The sequence below is a fragment of the Protomyctophum bolini genome, assembly GCF_963924005.1.
Source record: "Protomyctophum bolini genome assembly, chromosome: 18".
NCBI classification, from domain to species: Eukaryota; Metazoa; Chordata; class Actinopteri; order Myctophiformes; family Myctophidae; genus Protomyctophum; species Protomyctophum bolini.
This window is the reverse complement of record NC_137879.1, coordinates 31,797,824-31,811,192: the sequence shown is the minus strand read 5'-3', so window position 1 is coordinate 31,811,192 and position 13,369 is coordinate 31,797,824. Positions and strand designations below refer to the sequence as shown.

General features: G+C 43.9%; 1 protein-coding gene across 1 annotated transcript in view; it reads left to right on the top strand.

Moving 5' to 3' along the window:
- abcc3 (ATP-binding cassette, sub-family C (CFTR/MRP), member 3) overlaps positions 1 to 13,369 on the top strand; it is a 50,246-nt gene that overhangs the window by 30,863 nt on the left and 6,014 nt on the right. Inside the window, exons 19-25 of the mRNA XM_080789674.1 lie at positions 433 to 616; positions 1,210 to 1,318; positions 1,571 to 1,733; positions 2,929 to 3,136; positions 6,299 to 6,609; positions 12,038 to 12,237; positions 13,121 to 13,247. Of these exons, the coding sequence (XP_080645800.1) occupies positions 433 to 616; positions 1,210 to 1,318; positions 1,571 to 1,733; positions 2,929 to 3,136; positions 6,299 to 6,609; positions 12,038 to 12,237; positions 13,121 to 13,247 (1,302 nt within the window). The remainder of the gene's footprint in view (positions 1 to 432; positions 617 to 1,209; positions 1,319 to 1,570; positions 1,734 to 2,928; positions 3,137 to 6,298; positions 6,610 to 12,037; positions 12,238 to 13,120; positions 13,248 to 13,369) is intronic.

Below are 13,369 nucleotides of genomic sequence, written 5' to 3'. Positions count from 1 at the left end.
CTCACGGGGCTCACAACGCAACAACGCCTTCTAGATCTGCTATTATCACAGAATGTTCGCCCCAGGGTAGGGAAACTAGTTTCATGTACTCAACGTAAAGGCCTATGTGCATAGTTGACTGGGGGCTGACAACTCAACAACGCCTTCTAGATCTGCTATTATCACAGAATGTTCGCCGCCCCAGGGTAGCGCTACTAGGGTTTCATGTTTGTCCTCTAGTCTATACCGATGCGCCCACGACCACTTATGACGTCCAAGAGATTACCACCAGCACAGTATTATACAGTGAATTTCATATAGCTTAGACTAGAGACTTGGATAGATAGATTGGGGGCTCTGTGATGGCCCTAGTGGTTAAAGTGAGTTATATAAATATATATAGTATATATGTGGAGTACTTAAGTACAGTTGTCTCCTGTGGTTTCCCTGCAGACTCGTATCCTGGTGACGCACGGCATCAGCTTCCTGCCGCAGGTGGACAACATCCTGGTGATGGTGGAGGGCAGGGTCTCTGAGATGGGCTCCTACCAGGAGCTGCTCAAGCAGAACGGAGCCTTCGCCGAGTTCCTCCGGAACTACGCCCTGGAGGACATCGTCGAGGAGGACGAGGCGACGGGTATATTATTATCCATTATGCTCTTTATCTCTGGTTTTTATACGGAGCAACTGTAGACTGTATGTGCGTGACATTTATCATCATACACGGATGGCTGTTTCGTTATGAGATGATTTAATGTCCCATCATCAGCCCTTATCAAGACCCATGCAATGCAGCCAGTATTTCCTACATTTTGATGTTTGTTGTCAGCCGTTGTCCGACTAACCCTAAGCTTAACCTCAGTCTTAACCGGCCACAGCGCAGTTTCGGCGGCAGTAGTTTCACCTAGTTGCCTACTCGCGGTATAGGCAGTATGTAGGAAATGTCCATATTGCTCCATTGCATGGTCTGATGAGGAACATACTGGTTGATAACATTAGAAGTGTGTGACCCGGAAGTTATGCGGGAACGCCTACTGAGTGGCAAAAAAAACTACTTTCTAGTTGACAGCCCATACTTCGAAAAGTCCTATCTGATTACATTAAACTACGTTAAACTCACTTTGACACTCTATATTTATTTTTTACACATACTTCAATACTTTGTATTTAAGTTGTAATAGCAAATGAGTTGTCCTCAAAATAACAAGTAGGTCATGTTTTTTTTTACAGTGGATTTCATTGAAGAAGAAGACGAGTTCCACGATGACACCCTTAGTAACCATGCAGACATGGTGGAAAATGAACCGGCCTTCAATGAAGAAAAGAGAAAGTTTATAAGGTACTGGGCTTATCTTTTCTTTTATCAGATTATGGCGCTGTTTTATTTATGTATTTATTTATAGCTGTCTATAGCAAGTACCAAAAGGTGTTATTTTATTGGGAATTCAGAAATTGCTGGACCAAAGAGGATGACTAGTAGAGGTTCTGGTGCACTGTGATCTAAGCGCATGAAGAAAGGCTGACTCTAGGGTCTGACTCTGGCATGAAAAGAAACAACACCATTTCTCTTTGCTCTCCCCTTGTTATACAGGCAGATCAGCATCATTTCAGCGGACCAAGAAAACCCCAGAAGCCGCTCTGTGAGGAAGCACACGTGCAGCATGAAGAAACCCTCCGAGCCTCAAGCTGAGAAGAAGCCCAAGTCGGAGAAGTCCAACAAACTGATCCAGGCGGAGACCGCAGAGACCGGTCGGGTCAGTGCTTTGTCTCTCTCTCTCGCTCTCTCTCTCTCTCTCGCTCTCTCGCTCTCTCTCTCTCAATTCAATTCAATTCAAAGGAGCTTTATTGGCATGAGAAAACATACGTTTACATTGCCAATGCAAAAGTGGAACAAAACAATACAATGTAAACAGAGCTGTGTTATATTATCACTTTGAGTAATACTATCTCGTGAGACTATAAAAGATTGTGCATTTTCCGTCAGAGATAGTTATACATCCATACAGGAGACGTTTTATGCTTTTGAAAGCCGTATTTCCATGTTTTAAACATGTTATAAACATTTGGTGGTTTTTCAAACAAAACTGTAATCCGTGTGAAGTACATGTCTCTGTCATGCATGTTGTGCTCATATAGGGTGGGATTCTCCCATGTGTGGGGTCTGGGAGTGGTTGTTTTCAGAGCTTGGGCATAAGTGTATCGGGGTGTGGTTGGTGCTGGTTGCATGTGCGTGGATGGTGGTCTCTCTCTCTCTCTCTCTCTCTCTCTCTCTCTCTCTTTTTAACTGCCTAAACGGTTTCTCCTATAATCCTCTTTAATAAGTTCATAATCTTACCTACTGTATTTACTTTAGGCCTGGTTCGGGGGAGGCGGCAGTGCATAACTAAAGGATTAAAAGGGTTTACAGTATGCTGTAAGATTAGCTTGACATTTCTAACATTGCAAACACATCCCCTGCTATGATTCTTATCTCAGACTGGCCATAAAGCAGATCTGCTTGTTCACCTGTTGGTGAACAAGCAGAACAAGCAGTGAACAAGCAGAACAAGCAGCAGTGAGTGCCGTTTACATTAAACATGACTTTGACTGAAATCTAACCTATGCAAGGCAAGCACTTGGAGGAATCAAGAGAAACATTTGGCATAGCTGACACTATCTTTGAAAGTTCAGGAACTACTGTATTAATAATGCATATAATTTATATGCATTTGAAATTCAATAAAAAGGTTACTTTTCAGGGGGAAAAATTTGCAAAAAATGATTCAGGTTTTCAATTCAAATATAGCAAAAGATAGCTGATCTACAAGCTCAAAACGCGTCTCATTGCGACTTGTTTTGAGCTTGCAGATCGGCTATTTTCGAGAGAGTGTGGAAATATTGTGGCCCTCACCATTGTCAAAGTTGCCCATCCCTGGTTTAAATGGTTGCCCCACTCCTTTCCTCCACCAGGTCAAACTGAAGGTTTACATGGAGTATGCCAAGGCGGTGGGCGCAGTGCTGTCCGTGGTCATCTGTGTCCTGTACGCCCTCCAGAATGCCGCGGCCATCGGAGCAAACGTCTGGCTCAGCCACTGGACCAACGACGCCGCCCTGAACCGAACGGACGTGAACGTTCCCAGCCGGGTGGGAGTGTACGCGGCACTGGGCCTCACACAAGGTGAGAGAACCACGTCTGCCCGCGTTAACCCGTCTAGACGTTTTATGAAAAACGTATGTTTCTGAAATGAATGGAGGGATAGATTGATTGATTGATTGTTTCTTTATTGCAGACTCAGGGGAATCCATATCACAGTACAACACAATAGATAAAAAGAATAATACTATAGAAAGAAATATACAATAAAAAGAGTTCCACCATATTCAGTTTCGAACATACAGACAAGTTCGCCAATGGTTCCACAGTCTGGAGGAGAACCTGACAGAACTACGTACCATGTTAGTGATGACATTAATGATGTCATTTACTGACTCAGATACCCTACACATGAATTTATACATCAGATTGCGTAGCACAGCAGAGCAGGTGGGAACCCCAACACTGACAAACATTTGACTTGCACTGGAGCTTCTTGGAGCTCTCAGAAGCAGCCTCATACAGTCATTGTATGCCACTGTCAATCGCCTGATACTGGCCTGCTTGTAGCGGCACCACAGGTGGGCGGTGTACAGGGGTGTACAAAAGGATTTAAAAAGTGAGATCTTCACTGGTACTGAGCACATGCTAAATTTTCTACACAGCATGTTTCCTTGCGCATACAACATCCGACGCTGTCTAAATATATCCTTGTCATCAGAGAGGTCATTCGAGATGATGTGTCCCAAATATTTAATCTCACTGCAGACACTAAGGATAGAGCCAGAGAGATAAAAATCAGGAAAGGTTAAATGTCTGTCTTCCCTGCTACGGACAATCATAATCTTGCTCTTTTTTGCATTATATTTAATGTCAAAGTCAGCCCCGTACTGTGAGCATGCACTCAGCAGCTGTTGAAGGCCAGCACTATAAGGACTAAAGATGACCAAATCATCTGCGTACATCAGGTGATTAACTAGCAGGTTTCCAACCCTACACCCTGTACCACAAGCATTTAATTCTGTAGATAAATCATCCATGTAGACATTAAAAAGAAAGGGCGATAAAATCCCACCCTGCCTGACGCCATTGTTTACCCCAAAAGGAGCAGAGGTTGACCTCCCCCATTTTACACTCATCGTCTGGTGAGCATACCAGAACACTAGGATTCTGACTAGGAAGTTAGGGACCCCTCTTTGCGATAATTTATAAAAAAGTTTCTCATGATTGATGCGATCAAAGGCTCTCGAAGCATCAATAAAACACATATACATGGTAGAATTGTGTCCATTATATTTATCTAAAATTTCTTTGAGCGCAAAAATACACATGTCTGTGCCATGCTTGCGCTTAAAGCCAAATTGGTTGTCTGTAGACACGATGTATTTCTCAAGTCTACTGAGAATGATTCTTTCCAAAACTTTGGACAAGACGCTGGCCAAGGCTATGGGCCTATAATTATCTGAGCTGTTCAGCTTGCCTACTTTGTCTTTGATGACTGGCACTAGCACCACAGAGAGCATAGATTTAGGTAAAATCCCGTGAACAAAGAAGCCTGTAAAGCACATTGCAATTATAGGACACAGTTTCTCACTGGAGTAGATAGGAGTAGGCTGACAGCTAAATTAATAATATATATTTATTCAAAGATTTGCACCACATTTTCACGATTTTTCAAAAATAGCAGATCTACAAGCTACTGAGCTTGTAGATCTGCTATTTTTCAATAGCCAAAGTAAAACATAATGCTTAAAACACCAAGAAGGGTTCGCGTCCAGAATGGATTAAGCGGGCATTCAAAATTGCATGTGTCACGTACAGCGATGTTTGGGCATTGGTCCACTTTGTTTACATTCGTCAACTTTACCATTGCGGCGACACGAGTCGTTCAGGTTATCATAATATGAAAATAATCTTGAGTTTATTCAGCTCACAGGTCTGATGCCGTTTTGTAAGTATGTCTCTATGTTACTGTTGGGTTCCCAGTGCACAGTGGATTTCAAATGGAATTTCTGCATTGGGTTTGGAATAAATGAAGAAAATAGGATCTGTAGCAAACCAAGGCTTATGATATTAACATGTTTTCTTCGGCAAAATAAACCACAATTCAACACACTTACATTTTCTTATTATAAAAAGAAAGCACACAATCACCGTAATTCATGGATTACTATGTCAATTGACAAGCTTGTATATCCATTACACACAGCCTGATCTTCCTGATTTTCTGGTAGTTGCTTTGCATGTGAACAAACAAACCATGGACTGTAAAGAAAACAAACAATTACACACGGTCTTCCAGTATGCCTTCTGGACAAATTAAGAGCACATCGCAAAACACTAATGGCTTTCAGGTCCTCACAATAATTGCACTGTGGAGTCTATACAATGAATGAACTGTTATAGGATTAGGCAAGAACACTAACTTAATTCTACTGTTGCGTATGTACGGTTGTGTTGCACGCTTGTGCCATAAATTCCTTTAATCTATTCATCATGCATCATGCCAGCCATCAGTATTCAACACGCATCGCGCTGTTTATTTATATAGATAATGTAGTGTTGTTGTGACATTACTGATGCTCCTCTTTCAGTGCTACACTTGCACGTCTCGCATCTTTGGATACAGGAGAGGCGCAGCCGTCCGTGTCTCACTTTTAATTCCACAGTCGTCCTCCTAAATCCACACAAAAAACCTTTTTTAACCATAACGCCTTTATTCAGCAGGTGTGCAAGTAAAAACGACAACTATAACGTCTTCGTCGGGTCAAACTACCTGGCGAAGATGTTCTAGCTACATCGAAACGTTTTCGTCGTTTTTGTTGTTTCAGCTTCAACTGTCAGAGTTTGCTCCAGTGCCTTCCTTCTATCTGTTACCAGTCCTGCTCCTGAGATGCACCTTTTATTTTTATCCCACGGTTTTGTAACCCATTTTTCACCCCTGTGTCAATTATCCAATGTGATCCTGGGCTCTACACACCCTCCGCCAACCTGGGGAGAGCAACGGACTTGAACTCATGCTTCCTTCATGCATGAGTGTCCAAGTTTCTTGGACACTCAGGCGCCCGGCTGGCCAGGTGGAGGCAGTTTAGAGACCAGGATTACTGCATGTTTTTTGTGAGGGGGTCACGGGGAGAACATGCAAACTCCACACAGAGGGCCACCTTTTTAACCCTAACGTTTTATCCTGCCCTCTCCTCCACCGGTTCCCTTCCCACACCCCCACCTCCTCCATCTCCAACGTAGGTATTCTGGTCATGTGCTCGGCGTTCACCCTGGCCATGGGGAACATCGGCGCGGGCAAGAAGCTGCACGTCAACCTGCTCGTCAACAAGTTCCACTCGCCGCAGGAGTTCTTTGACACCACGCCCATAGGGCGCGTGATCAACCGCTTCTCCAAGGACATCTACGTGATCGACGAGTCGCTCCCGTCCACCGTGCTCATGTTCCTGGGCTCCTTCTTCGCCTCTCTCTCCACCCTGATCGTAATCATTGCCAGCACGCCCATCTTCGCCGTGGTCGTGGCGCCGCTGACTTTCGTATACGTGTTTGTCCAGGTACCCCCATCATGGCGGCTTCAGTTTTTTTTCTAAACGAGGCTCCGGCCCCGGCAACCGCTGTGTGGACGTCCAATTAACAACGGAAACTCCCCTTTTGCCCTTTGACCCTTTGCTCTTCTTCTTCTTCTTCTCGTGCTCTCCTGTTCCCGAGTGGCGCTCTGCATGGCTTTTCCTGGTGCAGCAGCTGTTTTGTTGACCTCTGAACTTTTGCCTTGGCTCCGCCTCCTCCTCCTCCTCCTCAGCCGTTGATGTTCCGGGTGTGTTGACCGCCGTCCGCCGGTTCTGCTCTGTCCTAATCGTTGTGCCTTTACTTCCCTTTTACCCCCCTCACAGCAGCCCAACACACTTCCTGTCCTGCCTGCAGACGCACACACACACACACACACACACACACACACACACACACAGACACACACACACACACACACACACACACACACACACACACATGGATTCAAGTTCTCAGTCGTCAAGACTCAAACCTGATTTCAGTCTTTTTGATTCCCTAGAAGCCATCGTCATGCCATCTCTGGAGGCACGTTTGCACAGCGAAACCGTGCTCTCAATCATTGGGAGCATGTACAGTAGATCGCCTGTTTTAATTTTGATGTGGTTCTTCCACAAAATCTGTAGTGGTCTTTCATATCTCGTATGAAAGCAAAGGGTTAAAGCCTCAATCTGTCATTTCTTTCACCTGGTCGACACTTAACACGGACAATATTACTAAAACATCATCGTTTTACATGTCGTGTTGATTGTTTAGTATTCGGTGCTAGTGTGTTGCGGCGGCTCCTTTCATGCAGTCCCACGAATCGCACATTTAGGACTTTAGGTCATTTTCAGTCATGAGATTTTATTTTGCTTTAACCCATTTAGACCTGAGGCCGGTTCTACAAAATGTCTTCTAAATCCTTTTCTGAGTTTCTATGTCAGTGGTCCTCAAACCATTTCATGTCCAGCTGGACCCCAAACATTACATGTAATTGGCGGCTGACCCCCATCTTCCAGGGACCCCCCCCCCCCCCCCCAGGCCAGGCGCGAATCAGCCGTTGCCCAAAACAATTGCCACATGACAGTGATTTGAGACTGGCTTATTAGCCAGGCTAGTCACGTGGCACTCTGTGCCGTGCTATGAGCTTGTAGATCTGCTATTTTCCAATAGCTAAAGCAGAACATAATGCTTAAAGGGGTTCTCGTCCTGAATGGGTTAATCCATGCATGCACCGACACCTGTACATATAATCAGAGAGCAGTTTGTTGTTGACTTTTTAAGTTAACTGAGAGAATATATGTATGTATTCACTATTTATTTATTTATGATTTCCATTACACAGGGCTTAGAGTTCTCAGTCCTGGGGACGGATTTCAGTCCTGAGGATTTCAGTGCAGTCTTGGGGTTTTTCTTTTGCTTTAAGCCCTGATTACATCAATCACCACAAGAGGTAGCACTTCTTACACTTTAGCACCCAAAACAAAACGGAATCCTACTGTATTTTTCGACACTGTCAACTAAATATTAAGCTAACTCATGACGACAAGACCTTTTTAATACTGGTTCAAATGAGAATAACTTTTTATCACTTGTATCATGAGTACATAAATGCACATGAAGTATGTCGTCATATTATCATGATGACATACAAGGACACAGCGTGTGAGCACACATGTTACATCATGTTACATCATGGCCTCGGTGTCTAGAATAACGTGAGAGCATGGGCTGATGATTCATTGTGCTTTTAGGTTAGGAAACATTCTCTTGCTTACAGGTGAAGGCTAATGTATACTTTGGCAAACGGTGTATGACACAGATGGCATATTTTCAACCGAAGAAAAATCAAAATATTTCTTGCCTGTCCTCTGCCTGCCACAGTAACAGTGAGGATATTATTTCACATTGTAGTTGTCTTTAGTGATGTTTGGCTCCCTCTAGTGGCTGGTTAGGGAGATGGCAGCTAAAGTGTGTGTGTGTGTGTGTGTCTCCATTCAACCTTTGTTTATTTTCTCGGAAAACGAGATTAAGCTGTGTGCGTGTGACTGCTTGCGTTCACACCTCAGATTATCTCCATTCAGTAAGTGGAAGTGAGCTCAGCAGCAGCATTAGATACTAATCTGCCTACAATAACAAACAGCAACAGCGTGCGTTGTGTGTCCCACACTATGCCTACTGGTAGTTAACATTTATTTGATCAAATATGGACATATATTCTTTTGATACATTTAGCAAAGGTACACAATATATGTTTTTTTCCTTTTTTTTAAACGTTTTCCCACAGAGCACCTGTAATAATGCCATTGAACACTGGTTGAGAAACGGTGACAGGGTGAAGCACTCCAATTAACTCCATCTGTGTCATTTTAGATTTGGAAAAAGTGTGAGGTCAGGTCTTAATGGGGTTAACACGGGTGTCTGATATCACCTGTACCCTCCCAGAGTAATATAGTAAGAGAGCGGCAACACACTTTGATCTCGCCGCAAAGCGGGGCGCTATGGGCTATAGTTCCAAACATTGGAACTATCCCATTGAGACAGAATGAGCACTTTCGCATTCCATTGTTACAATGGAGAGTCAACGCTATAGTGTCACCACTCTCTTACTAGATTACTCTGTACCCTCCCTCCCCCTCTCTCAGGTGCGCTGGTGCTGGCTAACGGCCTGCTGTTCCGGTCTTACAGCATGCTGCGCGCGGCCCAGCTCACGCACGACAACATGCTCCGGAGGGTCTTGCGGGCGCCGCAGGCCTTCTTCGATAGCGTGCCCACCGGGCGCCTCCTAAACCGCTTCGGCAAAGACGTGGACACTATAGACACCTCCATTCCGGAGAACATTGACATATGGATGCGCACTTTCTGGTACACACTGAATGTGCTGCTCGTATGCTCTGTCCTCACCCCCATGTTCCTCGTAGTCGTAGGGCCGTTAATGGTGTTCTATTGGTGGGTCCAGGTAAATAGGAAACGCCAGTTTGCCAACTCATTGATAGCATGCTGTGTCTGAGAGTGTTGTGGTGTTGTGTGGTCTTTTGTCGGAAGACGTTGTTGTTGTTGTCGTCATTTGGATGTGACCCCGACGGTCGCTGCTGTCCTAGTGTTGTAGTGGCGGTGAGGCTCGGCCTCCGGTAGTCGCAGTGGGTGGGCCAGCGGACAGCCTCTTGCGAGGCTATCTGGCGCCCCCCCCCCCCCCCCCCCCGTGCAGTTTTGTCACGGCGGTTGTTCTGGACAACAGCACCACTGGAAATATAAGAATGGGAATTCAGACCCCTGTCTCCATAAGACACTAAGGTGGTCTCTTAGGATCAGAGCCCGACCGATGACTCAGTTGGATTCAAATCATACATTCGGTAAACATCGGTTAAAAACTAGTTTTAAAGCCGATGTGCCCCAAATGTTTAACCATGACTTTCAACCTGGCATCTCTATTTTCGGGGCATTTCATTTTAATTTAGGTGAACATTTTCAAAGTTTGTCCAATGTATCTTATTGTGACAAATACCAGTCTCAACATAGTGGGCTAGGACTCAATGGGACCCCCGACATGTGGCATGGGTCAGGCTCTAATTCAGACACTGTGGTAGCTGGTGAACAAACAGCCGTTTAGTAGTTTGTGCTAGTAGTAGTAGTAGTGGTGTGGTGTGTGTAGAATTAGGCATGGTTTGCTTTAATCATTCTGAAAATGACAGTTTTCTGAAAAAGCTATGTTTCTATGTCAGTCGTTCTTTGATTTTTTCAAAAATAGCAGACCTACAAGCTCGTAGTGCGCCACTCGGTGGCGCGCTATGACCTTGTAGATCTGCTATTTTTCAATAGCTAAAGCATAACATAATGCTAACACCAAAAGGGGTTCCCGCCCCCAAAATGGGTTAATCATTCTTTGATTATTTCATTATCAATCATTCTAATTATTGGGAGCCGTTTCATTACGCAGCACTGATTCATGCAAAGTACTGGCTTTTTGACTAGCATTTTATGTGCTTTATGTGCCATTGCTTTTCCCATTCTCTTAAAAAAAACAATCCGTCTTCTCCTCATATGTCTGAGCCTTTGGGTGCAGTGATTTAGGTGGGAGAAGATTTGTTTGTAACAGCCCCAAGTTTGATTTTAAAACATGAGTGCCAACTTTGGGCATTTCATCTTCAATCCTGTAGTTTGCAATGTCATTGAATCTTTTTATTTAAAAAAGCCCTTGTCTCTTCTACTAACGATCAAACCGAAAGGGCGAAATGAGGTTCTGTCGAATGATCTAAAACAATCCTGTACCTGGCCTCAGGGTGGCGTAGCGAGGCAGCGTGGAGCATTGAAATCTGTGCTCACATGTGCCTAGACACCAATTCATACAGAAACAACTGACTTAACCCATTCTGACCTGAGATCAGATTCATACGAGGTTTCCACTGGACACACACTGGTCTGATTAACCCATTCTGACCTGAGATCAGATTCTAAAAATGTCAGTCGTTTTTCGATTTTTCAAAAAATAGCAGACCTACAAGCTCGTAGCGCGCCACTCGGTGGCGCGCTATGAGCTTGTAGATCTGCTATTTTTCAATAGCTAAAGCATAACATGATGCTAACACCAAAATGGGTGCCCGGTCAGAATGGGTTAACAAAAAGCCTTAATATTTATATTAATATACGGTATGTCGATGCTCTAGGCCGGGGAAACTGTATCAAGTTGTCTACTATACCTAAAATGTTTTCTTTCCTCGAGTAACATCTTTATAATTGCTTTCTTGTTGCATGGCATGCTTTCTGCACCATTTATTACCGTCTTACTAACAAATGGGCTCCAGTTGAAGCTGCCTGATTTACACAAAACCTATCTCACATTAATGAATGATACTAATATGCTATGGAGGGAAATTGTTAAGGGTTATAGAAGCCAAAACAGTCACTACAACAATATGATGGCATATAGGCAGTAATATCTGTTGAAAATGTTACCACAGGTTTCTAGTTCATGTCTGAACTACTGTATTTTAGTTACGATAATGACATTTTTAATCGATTTGCATATTTTGATTTAGACATTAAATTAGGTGTGAAAACACCTGCAGAGTTTAATATAAATGATTGTTCGAAGAATTGGTATGGGCTGTAGACTATAGTCTCTGAAGACAATTAAATCATTTTAGCCAGCACTACACCGCGTCCAAAGCATGAAGCAAATCAAATGACCAGAGATCCAACATTCTATTTTGTGGCGTAAACATGTCAAATCAAACACAGACATCAAAATTAGCTCTGCAGGTGTGTCTGGCTTCTGTGCGTGTGCGCGTGCGTGTGCATGTGTGTGTATGTGTACATTTGGGTCTGCTTACTGTATGCATATCCTAACTTTCAATGTCTTACCGTGTGTGTGTGTGTGTTGTTGTGACACACACTTAATAATATTGTGTTTGCCTCTCTCCTCTGAACGCTTCGTAGAGATTTTACGTAGCCACGTCGAGGCAGCTAAAGCGCCTGGAGTCTATCAGCCGCTCTCCCATATACTCGCACTTCTCCGAGACCATCACGGGCAGCAGTGTAATCCGAGCCTTTGGCAGGAACTCTGCCTTTGTTCTGCTGAATGACGTGAAGGTGGACGAGAACCAGAAGAGCTACTACCCTGGCCTGGTGTCCAACAGGTAGGTGCCCTCCCTCGTGCCATCGCCAATGCAAGGACACAGGTTCTGTGGTTCTGTGCACTGTACAATTGATTGTTAATCCTGATCGTTCCATTTAACATCTTTCAATCTGACATCTCTATGTTGGGCATGTCGTTGTACTACTGTGTTGGTGAACCTTATAGGCGATGTGATGCGTTGAGCTTGTAGATCTGCTGTTTTTGCTATTCTTGGAAATGTGTGTGTGTGTGTGTGTGTGTGTGGGGACACATACACACACCAGGTTGAAGATGGTTAAAATGTTTTTAGGATATATAATTTGTGTGTGTATTGGGAAGTGAATGAACAAAGTACTGATATGAACAAAGTACTGATATAGTAAGTACAGTATAAAGGTAGTATACTTGTTTGTATTGTAATAATAATGTGATGTTATCCCAAGGCACACCTGGACTTGTGTCTGTCTGGGAACGACTGATGTAGAAAACAAGAAAATACATTACAACTATTTGTCAATCAGGTCAAATTGGAGCGTTGTCAAATGCATGTGCACAGGGCACTCTGCAATCTATTTTAACTATCTGTTCACATAGTTGTGTACAGTTACTTATTTACAGCACATTTTGTAATTGGCCATCCAGACGTTCCAATTAACATTTGCCAATCATATTGTCACATCTCAGACAGAATATAAATAAAATGCTGTGTGTCATGTTTCCTTGCCCTTTTGATGTAGCCTACAGTGACCACACGAACCAACAGCCTGATCTACAAGGTCACAACACCTGGTGCTTGCGACGCGTTGTGAGCTTGCAGATCTGCTAGTTTCGGTGGCATGCAACAACGCCTAACATGGCCCTTAATGGCGTGTCTATGGCACTGTGTTAACACTGTTAATTCCTAGATGGCTGGGCGTACGCATCGAGTTCATTGGGAACTGCGTCATACTGTTTGCTGCCCTGTTTGCTGTGATTTGGAAGGACAAACTGACCGCTGGGATGGTGGGCCTGTCTGTGTCCTATGCTATACAGGTAGGTACACAAACCTCTTAACATATCTTGATACTCTCCTGCTTGATCATACTACAGCGTCACACACAAGCATCAAGTAGCTCGAAACAGCGGCGCGTTTTGGAGCTTGTAGATCTGCTAAT